Source organism: Protopterus annectens, chromosome 16.part0, assembly GCF_019279795.1.
Source record: "Protopterus annectens isolate FY-2018-M chromosome 16.part0, PAN1.0, whole genome shotgun sequence".
NCBI lineage: Eukaryota > Metazoa > Chordata > Ceratodontiformes > Protopteridae > Protopterus > Protopterus annectens.
Genome location: NC_056750.1, coordinates 28,833,349 through 28,859,507, shown reverse-complemented (window position 1 = coordinate 28,859,507; position 26,159 = coordinate 28,833,349). Strand labels below are relative to the sequence as shown.

The 26,159-nt window shown below is 43.5% G+C and overlaps 1 protein-coding gene across 6 annotated transcripts in view; it reads left to right on the top strand.

The window, feature by feature from the left end:
• Positions 1 to 26,159, top strand: part of SETX (senataxin) — a 2,451,437-nt gene that overhangs the window by 802,670 nt on the left and 1,622,608 nt on the right. For all 6 annotated transcript variants that reach the window (XM_044058409.1, XM_044058411.1, XM_044058407.1 and 3 more), the window contains one exon: positions 23,847 to 23,943. In XM_044058409.1, the coding sequence (XP_043914344.1) occupies positions 23,847 to 23,943 (97 nt within the window). The remainder of the gene's footprint in view (positions 1 to 23,846; positions 23,944 to 26,159) is intronic.

The window sequence follows — 26,159 nt, the reverse complement described above, 5'->3', positions numbered from 1 at the left end:
GGACAAGGTTTTTACTCAACTGTTCTTGGTACCCAGAAACTACAAGGCCTGGTGGCCAATACTGGATTTATCGATTTTGAACACATACCTGGACATTCCAAAATTCAAAATGCTGACTTTGCAGCAGCTTCTGCCCATGCTGGGCAAGAATGCTTGGCTGGTGACATTAGACCTAAAAGAGGCATACCTGCATGTCCCAATAAGGCAGTCATGCAGAAGATACCTCAGATTTAAGGCTGGCTTAATGCATTACCAATTATCTGCACTGCCCTTTGGCTTATCTACTGCACCCAGGGTCTTTACAAAGTGCCTGGCACCAGTGATTGCATTTTGCAGACAAAGAAGTATACAAATATATCCTTACTTGGACAACTGTCTCATTCAAGCAGAGAACAAGGACATTCTTCTTCAACACCTGGTGTTTGTGAAAAGGCTTCTAACATGCCTAGGGTACACAATAAATGAAAAAAAAATCACAGCAGGTACCCTCTCAAAAGATAACATTCCTGGGTGCAAGCTTGATTACAACTGCCCAGATAGCTTACCTCACGCCAGACAAGCAAAGGCAGCTGACTATTTACTTCAAACTGTTGGTAACAAAAACCCAGTCTTCTGCAAGACAAATTCTGCAGGTTCTGAGCTTCATGGCATCCTGCATCCTACTGATTCCATATGCAAGACTGCATATGAGGAAACTTCAATGGAACCTAAAAAGTTTATGGAGTCAACATTGTCACAGTCTGGAAACAATGATTCCTCTCATTCCCTGCCTACAACAGGATTTTCTATGGTGGGCAAAGGCATGTCACCAAAACATGGGATGGCCCTTCACTCTACCCCCTGCCAGCCAAACCTTAACAACAGACGCATCAAATTATGTTTGGGGGGGGGCCACATGGTGGGAAGATGCATTCGGGGCATATGGACCCCAAAACAAAAGCATCTACATATCAACCAGAAAGAAATGCTAGCTGTTCAAAATGACCTAACAGCCTTCAAGGACTTACTTCATCCAGGACAACTACTGATAAAGACTGACAACGCCACGGTCATGTGGTACATAAACAAGCAGGGGGGCACACACTCATACCCCCTTTGCAGATTAGCCATGGCACTGTGGGACACAGCTTTGACTTACCCAAATACATCTTCAAGCTCAGTTCCTGCCAGGAAAAGAAAATACTCTGGCAGACTATTTAAGCAGAAACCTTATGGATCCTCACGAGTGGAAACTAGATCCACAAGTCTTCAGCATGATAACAGAGAAATGGGGGAGCCCAGACATAGATCTATTTGCCTCTCCTCAAACTTATCAACTGAAAAGATTCTGCACAGGGACTTATCACAGACAAGCATGGAAAGTGGACGCCCTATCCTTCAGTTGGAAAAACCTATCAGTTTACGCCTTTCCGCCTCTGCCTCGTCTTCCGAAGGTCCTCCTAAAAGTCAGACAAGAAAAGCACAGATGATGCTAATTGCCCCAGACTGGCCCTGTCAATACTGGTACCCAATCCTAAGGAACTTGTCTCAAAACCCAGCTTGGACCTTACCTCAAAGACCTCAACTATTGTCCCAGCAAAACAATCAGATCCTGCACAATCAACTCCGGACACTGAACCTGGCAGCATGGCTGATCATATAGTTATACAAACAACACCTCTCAGTAAAGCTGTGATGGATGTAATTTTGGAAGCCAGAAGGCCTAGTACTAGAAAATCTTATGCTGATAAATGGAAGAGATTCTGTGCTTGGAATCAAGCACAAGGAACTGATACAGCAGAACCAAATTTTCCTCAGATATTACAATACTTGACTGAGATGCTTGACAAAGGCCTGTCTTTCTCATCAATTAAAATCCATGCCTCTGCCATTACGGCACATTACAATACAGAGCCACCAATCTTTTTTCATCCTTTACTAAAGCAGTATCTTAGAGGAGCAAAAAATTTAAGGCCTCCTAGAAGATCAACAGTACCTGCATGGGACCTCAATTATGTGTTAGAAAAGCTCACCCTGCCTCCATTTGAACCAGCTGCTACTGCTGATATAAAGTTCTTATCATGGAAAACAGCTCTGCTACTAGCAATTACTTCAGCAAGAAGAGTTTCAGAGCACAGGCCCTCATGGCTGTGGAGCCTTTTATCATATTTACCCAGACAGGGTGTCTCTGAGGACAAATCCAACATTTATGTCTAAGGTGATTTGCAGTGTGGCTCTTAACCAAACTATTCATCTGCCAACCTTTTATCCAAATCCGCAGAACAAGGGGGAGAGAATTCGGCATTCCTTGGACGTACGCAGACAGCTAAGATTCTACTTGAGCAGGACTAAAGCTCTAAGAAAAACTGAGCAATTGCTAGTGACATATGCTGCAGGATCAGAAGGAAGGGCTATTTCAAAGCCGACTATTTCAAAGTGGATAAGCCACTGTATTCGTTTCTGCTACTTACACCATGGTAAACCTGTGCCCAAGGGCATTAGGTATCATTCAACCAGAGCTGCAGCTACTTCAGCAGCCTTTCTCAGAGGAGTACCAACCAAAGACATTCTAGAGGCTGCTACTTTGAGTTCTGTCCACACCTTTACAAAGCATTATCGTTTGCCTCTGTACTCTTAAGTCCAGGGCAGGCTTTGCCACTGCAGTTCTCCAAGGCCTTATAGCCGCACCTAATGCTGTTTAGCTCCAGCCTCCCAACCATAGCTTTGGGATTCTACCCAAATGTATTGACTGCAACAGTGAAACACGAAGAACATAGTACAGTTGTGTACACTTACCATAAATGTAGATGTTCGAGTGTATTCACTGTTGCAGTCCAGGTTACCTGCCCACCATCCCCCTTTCATTCTGGAGTTTATCTTTCCCTCTCTATCTTCTACAACGTATGTGGTGTATTTGCTTGTAGTGGAAGGTAAAGTTTATATTGATGCATATATATATATATATATATATATATATACTTTTTATACATATATATTTTTGCTACCTTTTTGGGGGCACCTGACATCTGGGACAAGAAAAACTAAAAAAATGGCGTCGGCTGCTTGTTTTATACCCCTGACGAACTGACGTCATGGAAGAGGAGACAGAAACTGACGGAGGACCCAAGGCTTTGGAATTCAGGCCGACTGAGGGCAACCTGCCAGCAGATTACCCTAATGTAATGACTGCAACAGTGAATACACTCTAACGTCTACATTTATGGTAAGTGTACACAACTGTATTTTCTCTGTGCTGCCCTTCGGCTTATCTACTGCGCCCAGAGTATTCACAAAGTGCCTAGCTCCAGTCATTGCGTTCTGCAGGCAAAGAAATATTCAAATATACCCATACCCGGACGATTATCTTATTCAGACAGAAAACCAGGGCATACTTTTGAATCATCTGGCTTTTGGAGAAAGGGTGCTAACTTGTCTGGGGTATACCACAAACGAAAATAAATCACACCTGGTACCCTGTCAACAAATTATATTCCTGGGAGCAAGCTTGAACACAACTTCCCAGATGACTTGCCTCACGTCAGAGAAACAAATTCAGTTGACAACCTGCTTTAAACAAGTGGCCACAAAAACCCTACTATCTGCAAGACAAATACTACAAGCTTTGGGGTTTATAGCCTCCTGCATTCTTCTAATTCCATATGCAATACTGCATACGAGGAAACTGCAATGGTATCTAAAAAGCCTATGGTGTCAACATTCTCAGGATCTAGAAGCAATGATTAGTGTCATTTCTTGCCCACGCCTAGAGTTCCTCGGTGGGCAGAGGCCTGCTACCAGAACAAGGGACTACCATTCACACTACCCCCTGCCTCCCAAACCCTAACAACAGACGCATCAGACTATGCAGGGGGGGCGCATCAGAGTATGCATGGGGGGCTCACCTGGCAGAGAAGTGCATTCAGGGCAAATGGAACCCAATTCAAATGCACCTTCACATCAATCATAAAGAAATGTTAGCTGTACAGAATGGTTGGGCAGCCTTCAAGGACCACTATCTTCCAGGACAATTAATGATAAAGACGGACAAACACCACTGTTATGTGTTACATAAACAAGCAGGGTGGTACACATTCTTACCCCCTCTGCAGACTAGTCATGGCATTGTGGAACACAGCCTTGAGCTACCAAGTGCATCTACAAGCTCAATTCCTGCCAGGAAAACTAAATGCACTGGCAGATGGACTAAGCAGAAACCTGATGGACCTACACGAGTGGAAACTGGAACCAAGGATTTTCAACATGTTGACAAGCAGATGGGGGAGCCCATATATAGACTTGTTTGCCTCCCCCCAGAAGTATCAATTGGAAAAATTTTGTGCAAGGACTCCCCACAGACAAGCTTGGAAAGTGGATGCTCTGTCCTTCAGCGGGAAAAAAACTATGAGTTTATGCCTTTCCTCCTCTGCCTCTGCTCTCCCAAGTACTACTAAAGATCAAACAAGACAAACCAAGGATTATTTTGATTGTTCCAGACTGACCTCGTCAACACTGGTGCCCCTCCTGTGCAGTGTGTCACTGCTGGCCCCATGGCACCTGCCTCAGACTCTTACCCTGCTGTCTCAGCAGGAGAACCAGATTCTGCACCCTCAGCTTCAAACACTGAACCTAGCAGCCTGGCTAATTACCTAACCTCTCCTTTACCATCCCTCAGTAAACCAGTGATGGATGTCATTTTAGAGGCAAGGAGGTCTAGTACTAGAAAACCTTATGCTGAAAAATGGAAAAGATTCTGTGCCTGGAACCAATCTCAAGGGATGAGCACAGCAGTGCCCAATTTACCTCAGATTTTACAATACTTAAATGAGATGCTTCACAAGGGCCTGTCTTTTTCCTCAATAAATATTCACTCCTCAGCCGTTTCAGCTCATTATAACACAGAACCTCCCCACTTCTCTCACCCACTGCTCAAGCAATTCCTCAGAGGGACCAACAATTTAAGACCACCCAGGAGAGCTCCAGCTCCAGCCTGGGACCTTAACTTTATATTGGAGAAACTCACCCCTGCCTCCTTTCGAGCCAGCTGCTACTGCAGATTTAAAATTCCTTTCTTGGAAAACAGCTTTCCTTTTGGCCATCACTTCAGCAAGAAGGGTACCTGAATTACAGTCCCTTATGGCAGTGGAGCCTTTCATCATCTTTCATGCAGACAGGGTGTTCCTCAGGACCAATCCCTCTTTCATGTCAAAGGTGGTATCCAGTGTGGCCTTTAATCAGTCCATTCATTTGCCAACCTTCTTTCCTTATTCACAGAACAAAGGAGAACGGATACTGCTCTCCTTAGATGTGCACAGACAACTTAGATTCTACTTGGACAGGACTAAACCTCAAAGGAAATCTGAACAACTGCTGGTGGTATTTCCTTCAGGGACAGAGGGGAAGGCTATTTCAAAGCAAACCATCTCCAAATGGATAGGCCATTGCATTCATTTCTGCTATAAGCACCATGGAAATCCTATACACAGGGGATCAGACCCCACTCAGCCAGGGCTGCATCTTCCTCTACAGCCTTTCTCAGAGGCGTACCTACCAGGGGCATCCTAGAAGCTGCTACCTGGGGTTCTATACATACTTTCACCAGGCATTACCATTTGCCAATTTTCTCTAAATCCAGAGCTGGCTTTGCCACTGCAGTTTTGCAGGGCCTTATAGCTGGTCCTAATGCTATCTAAATTCCTCCTCCCATTCTTAGCTTTGGGAGTCTACCCAAATGTAATGACTGCAACAGTGAAACACGAAGAACATAGTGTAGTTGTGTACACTTACCATACATGTAGATGTTTGAGTGTATTCACTGTTACTTTTTTTTGGCTATAACTCTTCTCTTTTTTTCAGTGCTTAAAAGCTTTTTGGTGTATTTGCCTTTTTATTGGAGGTATAACCTTGTATAGTTATAGATTTAATTACTTCCTATTAGGGGGCACCTGACATCTGGGGCAAGAAAAACTGATGTAATGACGGCGGCTGCATGTTTTATACCCCTGACGACGTGACGTCACGGAAGAAGAGACAGCAACTGACGTAGGACCCAAGACTTTGTTAATCAGGCCGACTGAGGGCTACTGCAAGCAGATAACCCAAATGTAATGACTACAACAGTGAATACACTCGAACGTCTACAAGTGTATACAACTGTACCTTTTTGATTATGTAACAATTAGTATGAAGATGGGGAAGACCGTGGTATCTGTCACCAGTTTTAAATATTCAGCTACAGGGCATCAGTCAATAAAGTTTTTGGCTTTAGCTTAAGTAATAGTTTTCTAATAGTGAAGTTTGAAATGTTTGGAATGTGAAAAAGTCACTGATGCTCATCGTGTTACCCTGCTGCAGTCATCACACTTGAGTTATCTGTCGTCAGGCAGTCCCGCAGTCGGCCTGAGTTCCAAAGTCTTGGTCCGGCGTCGGATGTCGTCGCTTCTTTCCTGACGTCAGTGCGCCAGGGATATATAAGAGGCATCTGACGCCATTTTCTTCAGTCTTTCTTGCCGCGCGGTGCCCGAAGCAGAAGCAGATTGCAAGTGCCGGTCGGCCAACACCTGAGATTTTCGAATCGAATTTCAGTCTGAAGTCTTCAAAGCTAAGTACCCCATTGGGGAAACTTTTCTTGCCTCAGTCCGATGTCAGAAAAAGTTAACAATTGTATTTCTTGTGGGAAGCAAATACCTCATAAGGACTTTCATTCTTACTGTATACCTTGCGTAGGCCCAGACCACGACGTCACTGGTTGTCGGTTTTGTGCTTGGTTCAATAAGCGAACTATAAAGCGACGTTTTTATTTCGCTCGACACTACATCGGTAGGAAATTTAATTATACTATGCCGTCGGAGCAAACGACTACCAGCGTGCATAAAAAACGCAAAGATAAAGACAGGCAGCCTAGATCCAAGCCAGACTCCGAGGCCTCGGCTGGGCCGGTCGCCAGTTCTCCGGTTTTCAGTGAGGCGCCTACGCAGCCCCTGACGACCGCAGAATTGGAACCCCAGACCGCTTTGGATTCTCAAGCAGAGAGTACTAGGCCGACGCAGCCATTTTCTTTAGGCCCTACCGACAACATTGCAGAAGGAGAAGCCGGTGCTGTGTAAACACCTTTGGCTACGGAAGGTGTCTTCAGACCGACGACTCTCACCATAAAATCTTATGCTAAGCTTAAGACTCCTTTAAAGCCTAAAAAGACTGTACATCAGTCTCCAGTTCAAGGCCCCATGCCTAAGAAACAGATGCTTAAGATGGCTGAAGATTTGATTAATCTGATCAGGGGTTCCCAACCCCCCCCAGACAAAAGGCCAAGACAAGAGGAGGATTATGCCTCTTCTGATCAAGTTTCTATTTCCTCAGACTCCTCTGAAGAACAGGATTACTCTTTCCCCCCTTATGAAGATTCTGATGCTGAAGATTCCATTCCCTCAGCATCTCCCCCTGAAGACTATTCCTTCGGGGAAACCCTTAATACCATGAGGGAACACTTCCACTGGGAAGGTCAGGACTACTCCAACTCAAAGAAAAGGCTCTGAGAGTTTCTTTTACTTCCCCAGCACAGACCACTTGCTATCCCTCCAGTTTTAGACATTGTGGATGATGTCTACTTAGAATCTAGTCTAAATCCAGATTCTCTGCCTCCTGCTCCAGCCAAACCAGACAGATATTACAGAGTACCTGACTCTCACAAATTCCTTTATAAAAGCCCTGTTGCTGATCCAGAGACAATCTCCCAGGGTCCCAAAGGGGCTAAGGCTTCTATGGCTAAAAATCCTGTGCCCTCTGAAAGGGACTCCAGAGCACTAGATAGGTGGGGGAAGAAGGTTTACACCTCAGCTACTCTTGCTATGAGAGCACTAAATTAACAATTTCACATGCTGAAATATCAGCAATTCCTAATGTCTCAATTAAAGCAAAAGATGAGCACACACTCTCAACAGTCTGAATTCAAGGAAATGCAGGATCTGTTGCATGCAGCTGAACAGGTGGGCAAACACACTTTACAATGTGGATTTGGTTCATTGGAAGCTTCCTGTAGAGCAGCTGTTACTGGGCCTGTCATACGTAGGCATGCTTGGTTAAAGGAACAAACTCTGCCTGATCATGTTAAAGCAAAGTTACTAGATGCACCTTTACAGCAGGATGTCTTATTTGGGGTTAAAGCAGAAGAGGTTTTAAAGAAAATGGAGGTTAAGGCAAAGTCTATGCAGACAGTCAAAGATTTCTTACAGGTATAACCCCCTTGCTTCAGCAGAAATTGGCCAACAAACAATTTGTCCTTTCCAGCTTCTGACAGACCACAGAGGGGTAAATACAGACGCCCAAGGGGCAGAGGTCAAGCACAAATCCCTTACAAACCTCACCAATGGGGCACTGCAACAAAAAGGGGAGGAGGACAGGCCCCAAACTGCTAAAAGACAAACACAATGACTTAACCCTCAATCTGCCAAGAAAAGTTCTCTTGGCAGCTCCCTTGGGAGGAAAATTTGCACCTTTTGCAGACAACTGATGCATCATCATAAAGGACAAATGGGTCCTAGACATTATCTCACAAGGATACAGATTCCATTTCCACACTTTGCTAAGGAGAAAAGGAATGCCAAACCTGCCACCAAATCAATGGGCAGAGGCACAAAAACAAATTGCAGTTCTCATGGACATGAGAGCCATTCAGCTGGTACCTACACAGGAGTAAGGCCAAGGATTTTACTCAAGGCTCTTTCTAGTCCCCAGAAAGGACAATGCATGGAGACCCATTCTGGACCTTTCAGTTCTAAATACCTACTTGCAAGTTCCCAAATTCAAGATGCTAACACTACAGCAGCTTCTTCCCATGTTGGGCAAGAAGGCTTGGCTAGTAACGTTGGACCTCAAGGAGGCATACCTGCATGTCCCTATCAGACAAAATTGCAGAAGATACCTCCGTTTCATTGCAGATTCAACCCATTACCAATTCTCTGCACTGCCCTTTGGCTTATCTACTGCACCCAGTGTCTTCACAAAATGCCTGGCACCAGTAATTGCATACTGCAGACAAAGGGGAATTCAAATATACCCATACTTGGACGACTGCCTCATCCAAGCAGAAAGCAAGGACATTCTCTTACAACATCTGGCGTTTGTCAAACACCTTCTAAGTTGCCTAGGGTACACAGTAAATGAAAAGAAATCAAAACTAGTGCCCTCACAGAACATGACATTCCTGGGTGCCAGCTTGAATACAACGGCCCTGATGCCATATCTCACGCCAGAAAAGCAACTACAACTAACTCAATACTTCAAAATAATGGCAACAAAGACACAGCTCCCTGCAAGAGAAATTCTGCAGGCCTTGGGATTCATGGCATCTTACATACTACTAGTACCATTTGCAAAACTGCATATGAGGAAATTACAATGGTACCTGAAAAGCGTATGGACTCAACACAGCCACAGCTTGGAAACAGTGATACATCTCATTCCCTGCCTTCAACAGGAGTTTCTATGGTGGTCACAGGCATGTCACCTCAACAAGGGTCAGCCTTTCACCATTCCCCCAGCCAGGCAAACTATGACAACAGATGCATCGAACTATTCCTGGGGGGCACACATGGCAGGACAGTGCGTTCAAGGCAAATGGACTACAGATCAAAGAAATCTGCACATCAATCAAATAGAAATGCTAGCTGTACAGCATGCTCTGACTGCCTTCAAGGACCTCTTACATCCAGGACAAACTTTACAATAAGAGGAGAAAGCTATTACATGATAGAACAAAATCCATAAAAGGGAAGTCACCCCTGATCATTATTAGTGAAAAAATACGAGCACTCATAAAATCAACTAAGGCCAATTTTGAGAGAAAAATTGCCATGGATTCAAAGGACAATCATAAGGCCTTTTTCAGCTATGTTAGGAACCTGGGTGGAAACTCCCAGATATGCTCAGAATTAGTCCAAAATGATACAAAAATCACTGAACCCACAGACATTGCCAACATACTGGTAGACAGGTTCAGTGCAAACTTCACCCCTCTCCCCTAAAGGAGAGATAACTATCCCAGCCGAGTGTAGCCTCCGGACATCTCAAATGCGGTGAAAGCTGCTCTCTCTAAAGCTAAAACACAGCATCAATGGGACGGATGGTGTCCCCGGCTGTGTGCTACGAGCTAAATGAGGAATTAAACCGCACATAAGGCAGCTGTTTAATCTCAGCCTTACCACAGGATCGTGCCCAAGGGTGGCGTCGGCAACTGTGGTCCCACTCCACAAAGGCGGCGCCTCTACGGCCCCTGGTAATTACCACCCCATAAGCTTAACAAGTCTAGTCTGCAAAGCTATGGAGAGGATCATAATGGAGCTCATAAACAAAGATATAGGGGACTTGCAGACATTGGACCCGACCCAGTTTGGCTTTGTCAAGGGAAGATCATGCCTTTTGAACTTGGTCGACTTCTTCGAAACAGTCACCAAGGCCATTGATGAGGGAAAGGCAGTCCATACAGCCTACCTTGACCTTGCAAAGGTATTGTAGAAAAACTTACCAGCTTAAATGTAAACCCATATGTCACAAGATGGGTTGCAAACTGGCTTAAGGACAGAACCCACAGGGTTAGAGTTGCTGGCGCTGTGTCAGACTCCAAGCGGTCACAAGTGGTGTCCCACAGGGCTCGGTCCTAGCTATTGTTTGGCATCTACTTCTCAAGTACAGGCCAACATGGGAGGACTTTGGCTGACAAAGTTTGCAGGCGACTGCAAACTGGGCCATAGTGGAAAGTGCATCGGACACGGATATCCTTCAGAAGGGACTCACGGAAACAGATAGCTGGTGCCAGAGCCATGGCCTGAAGTTAAAGCCAAAAATGTATAGTCATACCCTTTGGGAAAAACAAGGTATCCCCCAAGCTACCATATAGTTGGCAGTCCACTAAGCACAGAAGAGGTTATCAGGGACCTGGGGACCCAGGTTGACAGTGGCCTTTCTTTTGACACTCACGTTGCTAAAGTGGTTAGAAAGACCTTCTACATTGCCCACCTGATCATGAAGGGATTCACATCCAGATCTAGTGAGGTCATTGTTCCCTATACTCTTCACTTATCAGACCAATGATCGAGTACAATGCCCCATTGGGATGTATCTCACCCGACATCTGCAGCAATTGGAGAGACCCCAAAGTTCCTCACCAAAAGGATAAAGGGACTCCAAAATCTGTCATATGCTGCCAGATTGAAGAAACTCCAGCTCTATTCAGTCGCATACCGTCTGCTCAGAGGTGACATGTGCCTGACATACAAGGCCATGTCCAACCTGGAATTAATGGACATGCTCCACCTCAAAAATCCAAATCCACCAAAACCACTAGAGCAAGCGACTTAAACCTTAACGGATATAAATAGGGCGTGCTGGAGGGATAGATTTATCACTCAGAGACTCCTATGCTGTGGAATAAAATCCCGGTCCATGTGAGGCAGAGCACCTCGCTGACTCTGTTCAAGAGAAATCTAGACCTGTGGCTGGGAGATCGTAGGTTTACCCCGGGAATCATCTCTGGGTCACTGCTGGACAGAGGCACAACAAACTAATGGGCACAGTATTTTTTCATATAAGGGGTGGCGTAAGCCACAAAAATTTGGGCTAGGCTTATAAATGCCTTAGGGCAGATAGCCTAGTATAAACCTATGAACCTATGATAAGGACAGACAATACCACAGTAATGTGGTACATAAACAAACAAGGGGGTACACATTCCTGCCCTCTGTGCAGGCAAGCAATGACCTTGTGGAACACAGCACTGACTTACCAAGTTCAATTACAAGCACAATTCCTGCCAGGAAAAAAGAACACATTGGCAGACAACCTAAGTAGGAACATCATGGATCCCCACGAGTGGAAACTGGATCTACAAGTATTTGCAATGATAACTCAAAAATGGGGGCTCCCAGACATAGACCTGTTTGCCAGCCCCCAAAACTATCAGCTATCAAAATTTTGCACAAGGACATTCCACCATCAAGCTTGGAAAGTGGACGCACTCTCATTCAATTGGAAAAAGTTGACAGTATATGCCTTCCCTCCATTGTCCCTTCTAACAAAGGTGCTGCTGAAAGTCAGAATGGAGAGACCATGAATGATACTCATTGCCCCAGACTGGCCACGCCAGCACTGGTACCCACTACTAAAGAACATGGTCCACAGCCCACCATGGATTTTACCACAAATTCCTCATCTGCTCACACAGCAAGACAGTCAGATTCTACACAGCCAGCTCAGGACTTTAAATCTGGCTGCATGGCAGATCACCTAAGCAAACAGCAAGCTCCTCTTTCACAAGCTGTTATGGATGTCATTCTGGAGGCCAGGAGGCCCAGCACCAGGAAAGCTTACTCAGACAAATGGAAAAGATTTCGTGCCTGGAACCAAGCTAAAGGCCACAATCCCCTTGAGCCGAACATTCCTCAGGTTCTACAATATTTAACTGAGATGTTACACAAGGGACTTTCCTTTTCATCTATTAAAATACACGCCTCAGCTATTTCAGCTCATTACAACACTGATCCTCCCTTATTTTCACATACACTTCTAAGGCAGTACCTCAGAGGGGCCAAAAACATATGGCCTCCCAGGAGAGCACCAACTTGGGACCTCAACTTTGTTCTGGAAAAACTTATGCTACCACCTTTTGAGCCAGGTTTCTCAGCAGATTTAAAGTTTATATCATGGAAAACTGCCCTGCTGCTAGCAATTACTTCAGCCAGAAGAGTCTCAGAGCTACAGGCACTAATGGCAGTAGAGCCTTTCCTCATTTTTCATCAAGACAGAGTTTCTCTATGAACTAACCCCTCCTTTATGCCAAAGGTGGTATCCAGTGCGGCTCTAAATCAAACCATCCATTTACCCACCTTTTTCCCAAATCCACAGAATAAAGGAGAAAGACTCCTGCACTCCTTGGACATTCACAGGCAACTACGTTACTACTTGGATAAAACTAAGGCTTTCAGAAAATCTGACCAGCTATTTGTATCCTATGCTACAGCATCACAAGGAAAGGCTATCTCAAAACAAAGCATTTCAAAATGGATAGGGCATTGCATACGTTTTTGCTACACTCATCATGGAAAACCAGATGTTCTTCATCTCACATTGCTGCAGTCCTTACATATGGGTAGTCCGCTGTCCTCGGTCGGCCCGAATACCAAAGTATTAGGCTGACGTCGGTCATGGGCACTCAGATCTGACATCAGAGCGTCAGGGTATAAAAGTGCATGACCGACGTCATATCCTCAGTCTTTTTTGCCGCATGGTCCGATGCAGAAGCAGCGTTGCAAGTGCCGTTCGGCGTTCTGAAATTTTCGTATTCTGAGTTTCAGACCGAAACCAAGTTGGGCTAAGTACCCGTTGGGAATATTTTGTTTTTCTTGCCTCAGTTAATTCCGGATGTCAGAAAAAGTGAATAATTGTATTTCTTGTGGGAAACAGATACCGCATAGGGATTATCACTCTCTTTGCATTCCTTGTTTGGGACGGACCACAGCGTGTCGGGTGTCGGTTTTGTGCTAGGTTTAATAAGCGCACTATAAAAGAAGGTTAGATTGTGCTAGGTTAGTCTTTGGTAAGTGGTGTAATTATAATATGCGTCGGATCCTCCGGCGCCGAAGAAGCGCCAAAGACAAATCCTTGAAACCTAGACAGGTTGATTCGTCCGTTCGGATGCGGTCCTGCAGAAGCTACAGTGGAGCAGGTGGATCCGGCTGAAGTTTGGTTGAGTCTCAGGGGAAACTTTGATTTTGCAGGATGTGGCCTCACAGGAGTCAGGTCAAGCTGAAGGGGCCTCTCAGGTTACTGTTCTCCCTTCTATGCCTAAGGTGGTTAGGCCTTCTGCTACTTTTCTAAGGCTTCTTCTAAGGGCAGGTCTGTTTTGCCTTCCTCTGGTGTCCCTCCAGGTACTTCAGGGTCTGTGCCTAAAAGCACATGCTTAAAATGGCAGAAGATTTGATTACTTTAATTAGAGGTTCTATGCCCCTCCTGATAAGAGGCCCAGGGTGGAGCCAGAGTTGGAAAGTTTGGATCAGGCCTCAGGCGACTCAGACTCTTCTGCTGAAGATATTCAAGATTTTCCCCTTATTTGGATTCTGATGCAGAGGATTCCACTCCTTCTGCTTCTCCTCCAGAGGATTTTTGTTTTCAGAAACTCTGCATTCCATGAGGGAGCATTTTAAGTGGGAAGGACAGGATTTCTCTGATTCACGAAGAGGCTTAGGGAATTCTTGTTTTACCACAGCATAGACCCTTGGCTATACCTCCTGTTTTGGATGTTGTTCAAGATGTTTTCTCGGAGGCTTCCCTTAATCCAGATTCTTTGCCTCCTCGCCAGTTAAACCGGACAGGTATTACAGGGTGCCTGAGGCTCATAAATATCTGTATAAGAGTCCTAGGGTGGACCCAGAAACTATTAGTCAGGGGCCTAAGGGTGTTAGAGCTTCTGTTGTAAAGAATCCGGTTCCTCTAGATAAGGAAGCTAGAGCTTTGGATAGATGGGGGTAAGAAGGTGTATACCTCTTCTACTTTAGCAATGAGGGCTTTAAATTGCCAGTTTCATATGTTGAAGTATCAGAATTTCCTCCTTTCTCAGCTAAAATCTAAAGTGGATGCTTTGGCAGAGGGCATAGAGTGTAAAGAATTGCAGGATTTAGTACATGTCTCTGAACAGGTGGGTAAGCATTCTTTGCAGTGTAGTTTTGATGCTGTACAGGCCTCTTCTAGGGTGGCTGCCACTGGATCAGTTCTTAGCGAAACGCCTGGCTTAAGGATCAGAATTTGTCCGAGCATGTTAAAACTAGAATTCTGGATGCCCCTTTACAGTCTGAAGTTTTGTTTGGTCCCCTGTGGAGTCGGTTTTGAAGAAAATGGAAGACAAGGCTAAGTCTATGCAGACTGTTAAAGATTTTTTGCAGGTGCAACCTCCAAAGTTTAGTAGAAATTGGCCTACTAAGGGGTGGACCTACCCTTCTTCTGATTCTCAGTCTAGGGGTAGATCTAGACGTGGCAGGGGCAGAGCTCACAGTACATTCAGGCCTAGAACTTGGAGTTCACCTGCACAATCTGCAGGTGAGGGCAGGGGCCAGTCCTTTCGTAAACAGGCCCAATGACCTGCATTTTCAGCTGCCAGATTCTTCTTCCCTGGCAGCTCCTTTGGGAGGGAAATTAGCACTCTTCAAGCAAAACTGGCTTTTAGTCACCCAGGACAAATGGGTATTGGACATTGTAAACCGAGGCTACAAGTTCTATTTCCATACTTTGCCTCCTTTCAAAGGCATGCCAGACGTTCCTCCTCGGCAAAGGATAGAGGCTCACAAGCAGATTTCTTTACTTCTTCAAATAGGAGCTATACAGCCAGTTCCTCTGTCAGAAGTGGGACTAGGATTTTATTCTCGCCTGTTTCTAGTACCAAAGAAAGGGAACACGTGGAGACTAATTTAGGATTTATCTATCCTCAACACTTATCTGGACATTCCAAAGTTCAAAATGCTGACGTTACAACAGCTTTTACCTCTGTTGGGAAAAGATCACTGGATGGTAACTCTGGATCTCAAAGAGGCTTATCTTCATGTTCCTATCAGGCCCAGTTGCAGGAGGTACCTGCGTTTGGCTGGAAATTTACATTATCAGTTCTCTGCATTGCCCTTTGGCTTATCTACTGCACCAGAGTGTTCACAAAGGTTCTGGCTCCAGTGATAGCCTTTTTCAGGTTAAAAGGAATACAGATTTATCCTTATTTGGACGATTGCCTGATTATTGCACAACACAAAGCGAACTTCTGCATCATCTACAGTATGTGATGGTAGTGTTAAGATGCCTAGGGTATTCTGTGAACGAAACAAAGTCCAGTCTAGTACCCTCTCAGGACATGTGCTTTCTGGGTGTGAGACTGAATACAGCTTCCCAGATGGCCTTTTGACCCCGGACAAACAAAGAAGCCTTTCTCTTTATTTCCATCAAATGTCTCTACAGTCCAGGCTGACTGCAAGGACAGTCCTTCAAGCCTTGGGGTTCATGGCATCTTGTATTCTGGTGCTTCCCAATGCCAAACTGCATATGAGGAAGCTTCAGTGGTATCTCAAAATGTATGGACACAACACTGCCAAGATCTAGACACTGTCATTCAAATAATACCTTGCATTCAGAAAGAATTTTGTGGTGGGCTCAGGAATGTCACCTAAACAAGGGACTCTCTGTGACCCGACCAGAGGCGAGTCAGATTCTAACGACAGATGCCTCGGACAAGGCTTGGGAGCACACCTCAATGGAAAATGGGTGCAAGACACGTGGCCTGTCAGACTTCAACATTTGCATATCAACTTGAAGGAGATGTTAGCAGTCCAATTTGCATTGATGGCTTTCAAGGATTTACTTCACCCAGGACAGGTGTTGATTCAAACAGACAACACTACTGTCATGTGGTACATCAACAAGCAAGGGGAACCCATTCACCCTCTTTGCAGGCAAGCAATGATTTTGTGGGAGACTGCTCTCAGTTTACACCTCAATCTTCAGGCAAGGTTTCTACCAGGAGCACAGAACTCCTTAGCGGATGTGTTGAGCAGACAAATTGTGGATCCTCATGTGTTTCAAAAGTTGACAGTGTTATGGGGACTCCAGACATAGATCTGTTCGCTTCTCCATTAAATTACCAGTTGCCAAAGTTTTGCACAAAATGTTTCATCCCACAGCTTGGAAGGTGGATGCTCTATCATTCAGTTGGAGCAATCTTCATGTCTATGCCTTTCCACCTCTGCCTCTCATTCCCAAGGTACTCCTGAAGGCCAGAATAGACAAGCCATCCATGATTCTGATAGCGCGGATTGGCCTCGACAGCACTGGTACCCACTACTGAGGAGTTTGGGAGCCTCCATGGCCTCTGCCTTTGATTCCGCATCTTTTGTCTCAGGAGGGCAATCACTTCCTCAATGTCAAGATTCAGTCTCTGCATCTCACAGCCTGGCATATTCTGTTTTAGACCCTGGAGGGTCTCAGCTTCCACAACAAGTTTTGAATGTTATTTTGGAGGCCAGAAGGCCTAGTACAAGGAAAGTTTACGCTGATAAATGGAGGAGATTTTTCTTTGGAGCAAAGCGAAGGACTTTGATGTTTCCAAGCCTGATTTAAGTGTTTCTCTTCAATATCTTACTGAGTTATTGGACAAGGGTTTGTCGTTCTCCTCGATAAAGGTTCATGCTGCAGCCATTTCTGCTCACTATGACTGTGACCCTCCTTTATTTTCCCATCCTTTGTTTAAGCAATTTCTTAGAGGGGCAAAGAACATAAGACCCCACGTAGAGCTCCTACTCCTGCTTGGGATCTCAATTTTGTGTTGGAAAAGCTCACTCTACAACCTTTTGAGCCTGCAGCTACTGCCGAGTTAAAGTATTTATCATGGAAGACTGCTTTTTTGTTGGCCATTACCTCTGCAAGAAGGGTTTCTGAATTTCAGGCCCTTATGGCAGTGGAACCTTTCCTGATTTTTCATAAGGATAGGGTATCTTTGCGTACTAATCCTTCCTTTATGCCTAAAGTGGTTTCTAGTGTGGCCTTGAACCAAACTATTCATTTGCCTACTTTTTATGCAAACCCTCAAAATAAAGGGAGAAGATTTTGCATACTTTGGATATTCACAGGCAGTTAGTTATTATTTGAGCAGAACCAAGGGGTTCAGGCAGTCTCAGCAGTTGTTTGTTTCTTTTGCTTTGGGTTCTCAGGGAAAATCTGTTTCAAAACAAACTATTTCTAAATGGATTGGGTTTTGTATTTCTTTCTGTTATTCCCATCATGGTAAGGAGATTCCGGCTGGAATCAGACCTCATTCCACTAGAGCTACTGCCACTTCTACTGCCTTTCTAAGGGGTAGCTACAAAGATATTTTGGAAGCAGCCACTTGGAGTTCAGTACATACTTTTTCCAAGCATTACCACCTTCCTCTTTATTCTAAGTCTAGGGCTGGATTTGCCACTGCAATATTACAGGGCATTTCGCAGCCCCTAATGCTTTATGATTTTGCCATCCTCCCTTTACCTCTGCTTTGGGATTCTACCCATATGTAAGGACTGCAGCAATGTGAGATGAAGAACATAGTACAGTTTTGTACCTACCATAAATGTAGATGTTCGAAGATCCACATTGCTGCAGTCCCCTCCCTCCTTCCCGTCTGTAGTTTGGCATGGTTATATGGTTTGGGTGATGGTTGTTGTGGGGCATGTTTTTGGGAGGTATCCTGTTTTTGGGCTGTGGCCTTTCTTTTTAGGGCCTTCTGACATCTGGGGCAAGAGAAGACTGAGGATATGACGTCGGTCATGCGCTTTTATACCCTGGCGCTCTGATGTCAGATCTGCATGACCGGCGTCAGCCTAATACTTTGGTATTCGGGCCGACCGAGGACAGAGGACTACCCATATGTAAGGACTGCAGCAATGTGGATCTTCGAACATCTACATTTATGGTAGGTACAAAACTGTACTTTCCTGCTAGCATAAGGCCCCACTCCACCAGGGAAGCGGCTATATCTACAGCCTTCCTCAGGGGGGTACCAACCAAGGATGTTCTGGAAGCTGCAGCTTGGAGTTCAGTACACACCTTCACCAAACACTATCACTTACCACTATACTCTAAGACTAGAGTTGGTTTTGCCACTGCAGTTTTGCAGGGCCTACTAGCTTCTTCTAACCCTGTTTGATTCCACCTCCCATCCTTAGCTTTGGGATTCAACCCAAGTGTGATGACTGCAGCAGGGTAACACGATGAACATAGTACAGTTTTGTACCTACCATAAATGTAGATGTTCGAGTGTTCACCCTGCTGCAGTCCAGGTTACCCTCCCTCCAGCCCCTCTGATCTAACTGAGACCTTTTCTATGCCTTTTAATCTGATACACCCTTTGTGGTATATTTGCCTATAGCTGGAGGTATATTTTATTTGTGTTTCACTTTTATTATTGGTACTATGTAGTGACCTCCTGTTGGGGGGCACCTGACATCTGGGGCAAGAAAAACTAAAGAAAATGGCGTCGGATGCCTCTTATATACCCCTGGCGCACTGACGTCAGGGAAGAAGCGACAACATCCAACGCCGGACCAAGACTTTGGAACTCAGGCCGACTGCGGGACCGCCTGACGACAGGATAACCCAAGTGTGATGACTGCAGCAGGGTGAACACTCGAACATCTACATTTATGGTAGGTACAAAACTGTACTTTTTATTGTCCACTGAGTCTGGAGTGTGTAGGTGAACATCATATAGAATGAATAGTTGTCAGACTAGGAATCTTTTAGTCATCAGGGATTACAAACAGATGGAACAATGACCAGAAGTCTACACAGTACCCTTTCAGTTATTTGTTTACAGATCACCACGGTCAGACCAGCCACAAATGATGCCTGCAGTTGTAGGGTAAGAAGAGAAGAAAAAGAGCTGAAGAGCATATTGTACAATGCAGTAACAAACAACGATGCAACATGTAGACAGAGAAATCACTTCTAGTAGACAGAAGTCAGCACAAAATAAAGTATGAACTTATTGGAATAGATGAGGACAGTCTACTAATAATAAAACTTGCATCACTCTTACTTTTACAGAAGTATAAACAGCCAGGTTATAAAGTTCAGGGCGTTTCATTAGTATTTAGAAATCAGCACTTTAGATTAGAAAGTGAAGATGTGCTTTTTATAGAGCCACCAGCATGTCAGAAAGCCATTGTAGTTGGCTAGTATTTAGAAATGAAAAACAGTAAAGCATGAAAAAAAGAGAAGAATGTTTATACTACTGTTTGAACCTTGCATCATTCATATGCTTTATGCAGAGCTAGTGGCAGTCATGCCATAAAATCATAAAATCACTGGACTTGGCTAACATTCAGATATTAGTGCAAAATAAAATATGAAATGAGCAGAAAACTCTATTTACTAATGTTTTAGCTTTGCATTATTCATATGCTTACCTGCAAGGCAGTAGGAAACTGGGTCATAACATTTCTGAAAGGCTGCTTTTCTCTGAGGATAAAAAGCATAGGTGAAACTGATTAACAACTCAAAGAAAGCTGATGAGTACAACTGCAATCTGTGATGGAATCTGGCTAAGACCTTTGAAACATCCTGTAAGCATCCCTTCCCCAACCCCCACATTCAAAGCTGGGATATGCTCAGAAAGTTAGACTGAAAATGTAAACAAAGACAGAATCAAAACAAAAAATCTCTGGGACAGTCCCTTTAAAACTTAACAAAGACATTATGTTGCACTTTGCCTGAGTGTTTAGTTTAAACAGCACTTATTCTGAGTTCAGTTTAAAATTCACACAATTTCTTGTGCTGTGCTATAGTCTTAACTTCACATAAGTAGAACCTTGTACATTATTTCACATTTTAATGGCTTTGTCTCACCATATGCTTTTCATTCACTTCCATATTTTCCACTTTGCGTACTTTAAGAAAATATTTTTTTTTCTTAAAGGAAAACTCCACCCACTCCTGTAGTTTAACTCAATCCTTCAATTTCTTTTTACTCTGCGGTATGTTTCCAGTATTGTGTACGTAACAGAAAGCAGCATGCACCTAAAACTTTTATTTTCTTGCATTGGAATCAAAGGAACGGAAATCCCACCTAGTTTGCACAGGAATTTATCTCCGAGTGCATGACATAGTATAGTCACAGATCAGTCTGTAGTTTACCCTGTCAGGTACTGCTGTCAGTCTTAGATGGGCAGTTAAAGGAAATGTCCACCATAGGACTAAAAAAAAAAATCTTTTTTTTCTCTCTCTCTCTCTTTGTTTCCTGACCTATTTTAACACCTCAAAGTCACTCTAAGTTCTTTCTTTGTAATTTTAACCTGTTTTCCACAACGTGGCTACCAGTGGGGCTTGATGTATCAGCGTGATTTTGGTTTCCCCAACCCACTTTCTTTCCCATAATGCTTTGTATGACTCATGCCAGGCATAAGGAAGTAACTGAATTCCCATGCCATTGACAATACAATGGGATTTGTGTGGGTAGCCATTATCTTTTTCACTTTCTGTAAAAGGACTGTTTCTCTTCTGTCTCTAATCACCTTCATTCATGTTTGGCTCAGAGCTTGTTTTACACTATACTTAGATGTTATCCAGCTACAGCCAGAAAAGTCGCTAAATTGATGGCCTTTGTTCTGGGTTTTCTTTTGTAGTCCAAGAGGAATTGATGGTCCTTCACCCCCACACTACTGCAGTGGTGTTAAAACTGTTACTACACTGATGGACCCTTGCAGAATCAATTCCAACGTCTGGAGGTTTACTGTATCATTATCGATCATTTCCATGATAATTCTTTCCGTGGCTTTGCTTATAAAACTAGTAAGAGTTATTGGTCTGTAGTTTGCAGAGTTTGTAGATGGCCCACCATTGTGCAGAGGGATGACTTTTGCTGTTCTCCATTCATGAGGAAAGAAGCCTGTTTGGAAGGTACAGTTAAATATCAATTCCAGAGGGCCTTATAGATCATGGAATTGGTGAGAATAATAGCAAATAGTCCTTGTATTTCCTACAAAAAAAGGAAAAAGTTTTAAATATTTTTTGGTTTCTAGCTATTTCTCTATGCCTAATGAGACATTGCACATAATTCCTGCCATGAGGGGCACTCGCCCTTGTGGTGGTTGCTCTATATGTTTCTGTGTTACAATTTTTAAGAAATAAATGGTATTATGTTTTCTCCTGGTGGTAGCTTTTCATGTAACAGTGAAGGGATAATATATGCCCTCAACTGCCCTTCTAATTTATTTTATACAGGAGAAAGCAAAAGGAAATTCAAAATAAGAATACAGGAACATATGAGAGATATAAAGAATGGTAACATAGAAAGTAATGTTGCAACGCATTTCAAAACAGTTCATAACGCTGATCATTCTTTGTTAAATGCTTCTGTTTTAGAGCAAGGTTTTATGAAAATTGGTGAAATATGCGATATTAAGGACAAACTTCTGTGTAAAGAATCTGTTTTTATTTTAAACTTCAATACTATGGTACCTGTAGGCTTAAATTTAGAGATTAATTGGAAACGATTACTGTGTAATTGAATAATTAATTGATGAATGGTGTTATATAAAGTCTGTGTAAAGCTGTGTGTTTTGTTTTACTCCTGGAAGGCTGTAAGCCGAGGCGCTAGAGTTTTGAGTTTTTTATTAAACCTGTGTTTGTGCTGTGGCCAGTTGTGGATTTGTTATTGCTGCTGTTCAAGTTGTTACATAATAGGCCTTATAGGTCATGTTTCATACTATTTAGAAGGCATCCTGTGATATTGTCTGGGCCCATTGATGCAGTGCTGTTTGCATTAGAGAAAGCATTAAGGACCTGTTCCCTAGGGGTAACAGGGGGAGTTATATTTGATGGTATTTGCTGATAGGTTGAGGGGAAAAGGGGTAAAGTTGGCGCTGAATTTCTAGGCCAGTAGATTTACTATATCTTCTGGGTCAGTACAGGTGGTTGCATTTACAGTGAGCTCTGCACACAATTGTGTATTGCCTTTGAGGTTGAGGGCATATCTAAAGAGTGCCTTGTGGTTGTCCTTGCTCTGGGAGGCCAAATTTACTTAAAATTTGGCTTTGGTAGACTTTATTTGTTTTCTGAGTTTGTTTAGTTTGATGAGAGTGCTTATATCCTGATGGGTGCTACACCTCCTAATTTTTTGCCATGATGTTCTTCCTTGTATTATATAGCCTTTTGATTTTGTGATTCTACCAGGGTGGCTTGTATTTTAAGTTAGTTCTGTACTTCTTCCTGGTGGGTACAGCTGCCTCTATACCGTGTTTCACATGCTTGTATAGAGTTTCTGTGAACAATTCTACACAGGCAGCAGTGTTCTCAGGGTTTATGGGAGCTTGAAAGTTTGCCATGTTATCACTTAATAGCAGGGAATTAGCCTTAGAGTAGTTGTGTCTTTCGGCCTTTCCCGGTTAGGGGTCACCACAGCGGAACTCCGGTCCACTAATAATTGGCAGTAGATTTTTTACGTGCCGAGTTGCCGGCCCTGACGCACAACCTTCAACGAAGGTACGCCCATTCACGCATGTCTCCACACAGAAGATGCTCTAGCTAAGAATCGAACAGGACAACATCTTACTGTGAGGTGACAATGCTACTGCAGTACCACCACCAGTTCCTGAATATTCCAGGGTTAGCTGGGGGTCCAGGTTTTATTTTTACTTCAAAGGAGACCATTTTGTGGTCGAACTTGCCAGAGAAGACATTGGAATGCATTTTGCAGTATCCGCTGGGCTGAGGCCAGTGCAGGTGCACATTTCCACAAACTCTTGGTCTCCAGCCAGTGTGTTTTCACTGTTCAGTCAACATCCCAGCTGCAGAGGTTGTACTTCTGGCCCTTCCCATAGATTGTGTTCCAGTTGTTGGACTTCTCCGGCATCCTTTTTTGAATGGGTGACCCAGCATTGGACACTCAATCACATCTCTTTCCCCAATCAGCTTTTCCATCATAGAGGCCACTAATCTAACCTGATAGTTTGGGGCATAGTAAGGACCAAAGACCTTTATGGTACGGAGCTAAGACCAGTGAGCATGTTTGACTTTGTTCAGATTGCAGAGTGTAGGTGCTGTCTTTACAGATACCGTAGAAGAATCTTTTCTCAGAGTTGTTTTCAGCTTTTACACATCATGCTGCCTTCATTTGGTGTAGGAGTCTCCATAGTGTGCTGGTCCACAGAGGTAGTACTGTATTAACTTTAAAGTATTTGTTTATATAGTAATTATTATCAGAACTGGTTATATGATGCTGCTTTTGCCTTTTAATTTGGTTATGTCTTTGAAACTTCTGCTGCTGCTCTCATGAAACACACAGCAGTCTTAACAATCTTTTTTTCTTCTACAAGAAAGAAGATTAAGATGGAACCAGATTCAGACTGCGCTGATGACATGGTGTCTTGCAGTCAAATGGTATATGAATGCAGCACAAAGAAGCCAAACAAGGTACTAAAATTTATTATTTATTTTATGATGACCAGACTATTGAAAAATAGTTTTAGTAAACAGTAACATGTCCTAGGCAGGTGGGTTATCTATTTTATGATGACCATAATATTAGAAAAGCAGTTTTGTAGTAAATGGTAGCATGTCCTAGGGAAGTGGGTTATCTCATTCACACCCATCAGCCTTGGAAAGTTACACCACTAGTAGTCTGAGAGCATTCTAATTTTATTAAGCCATTTTTGAAAAAAAAAAAAAAATCTGGTTAAAAGCATAAGCCAAATAAATGTACATCTTTCGTGAACAGCAGATAGTATTTAAAAACTTCACCAGTAAGTGTGATTTGCTCTAATTGTCTGCAGAGTGAATGACATTGAAGTACTCTCAGATGGTTCCATTCATTAAATTTGATGGTGTCAGATGAAGGACATTGAGTACGTCTTTGTGAAGTAAGTTTGGTCATAAGAAACTAATGCAGAAACCTTCAGGTATAGTGAAGGTTTCAGCTTTAGGGGTGGGAGTATTTGTGTGAGTAAACGCTGGGTAGGGGTAGAGTAAGGGCTAAGTAAGGGAGCAGGTTTAATATTGTGTGTGCATGTGTGCATCGGTAATGTTACAGAAAAAGGTTTTTCTAACGTATGGTGCAGGGTTAGGGGATAGTGTTATCAGACATTAGTAACCAGTTGCTTCTGCAGATAGGAAGGACTTGTTTTGGAAAACATCATTAATGGGTGCATTGCCATTAGCCAGGAGAGTGTACAAATTCCAAGCTGTGATGTGAAAAGAGACTTTCCTCATGCTGCATAAGGACAAGGTTACCATGGACACTGATTGCTGTTTCATGTGTAAAATAGTCACAGAGGTGGCTGTACCCAAGATATCTACTTAGCAATCTTTTTTCATACGCCTTAAAACAAAGTAAAAAGAAACACACACTCTACATGTATGCTGGCACTTGGAAGTACTAAGCTAGACAGGGCTAAATGATTTTGAAGACCAGAACCTCTTTCTGGCATTTTCTGAAAAAGGGTAAGTTTCCCAATTGACCATGTTACGTTATTAACTGCTACAAGACCCATTGGGATTCTTTGGTAGTAAATGTAGATTACACTCTTTGCACGGGCCACAGCCATAAGACCCACTGGGATTTTTTATTAGTAAATGTAGATTACATTCTTAGAAGGGCCACAGGCACAAGACCTATTGGGATTCTTTGGTAATAGATTTTACACTGTTAATGTGGTTCATAGCTACAAGGCCCAGCGGAATCCTTTGGCAGTATATGTAGATTGCATTCTTACAAGGACCCCAGCCACTGCCTTCTTGAAAGAGGTTAAAATAACAGAATGTTTAGCTACCTTGCCCACTGTTAATACATTCTCCAAACATTATAGGCTAGACCTTATTTCTAGGGTTAGAATAGGGATTGCTTTTGCCATTTTGAAAAAGTGTGATGTCCTCATCATCTGCTGTTTTACCAGTTCCCCCTAGCTGTAGAGACTGCCAACTCTGGTAACCTTTCCTAAGTTTGTGATGGCAACAGTAATGCAGAGTATGCATATAGTACAGTTGTGTTGTCAGCTTAGCTTAACTGCACGTGTTGTGGTGTTGTCACTGTTGCAGTCCTGTCTCTAACCCTCTATCCCCTGTAAGTATGGAGACCACAGGATCCCAGGTGAGATCACATTCCTTTACCTTTTCTTTTTACACTGTGCCTTGTCTGCGCATTCTTCTGCTTCTGCTCAGGTAACTGAAGAGTGCAGGTTCTTCTCGAGGTTTTGACAGAATCTTGAACCTTTGCATTTAGCACACTGTATCTGTGGTGTGCTTACTATCATGACTAGAATAGGGGAAGGCAAGAACCAAAGATGGCTGGGCAAATGTCACCCTTATAACCTTGTACATGGTGATGTCCAAGGTAACTGTAACATCAGCATAACCAAGAGGGAATACGGTCAGAAAGTCTGTTTGAACTTTGGACTACAACCTTTTGCAGAGTTTTATAAGGTTATAACCGGGAGACCACATTCAGACATTTAGAATTTGTGTAACTTTGACTACTTAACTCTGTTTTTTCTACTATTAGTACCCCCCCCCCCCAACACTTACAGCACGGATTCTGTCAGTGTGCTGCTGTTCATGACTGGCTTTCAGAGGAGATTTCCAACATTTAAGTGGAAGCAAAGAGCACTACCACTAGGGAAATCATAGGTAGTGGG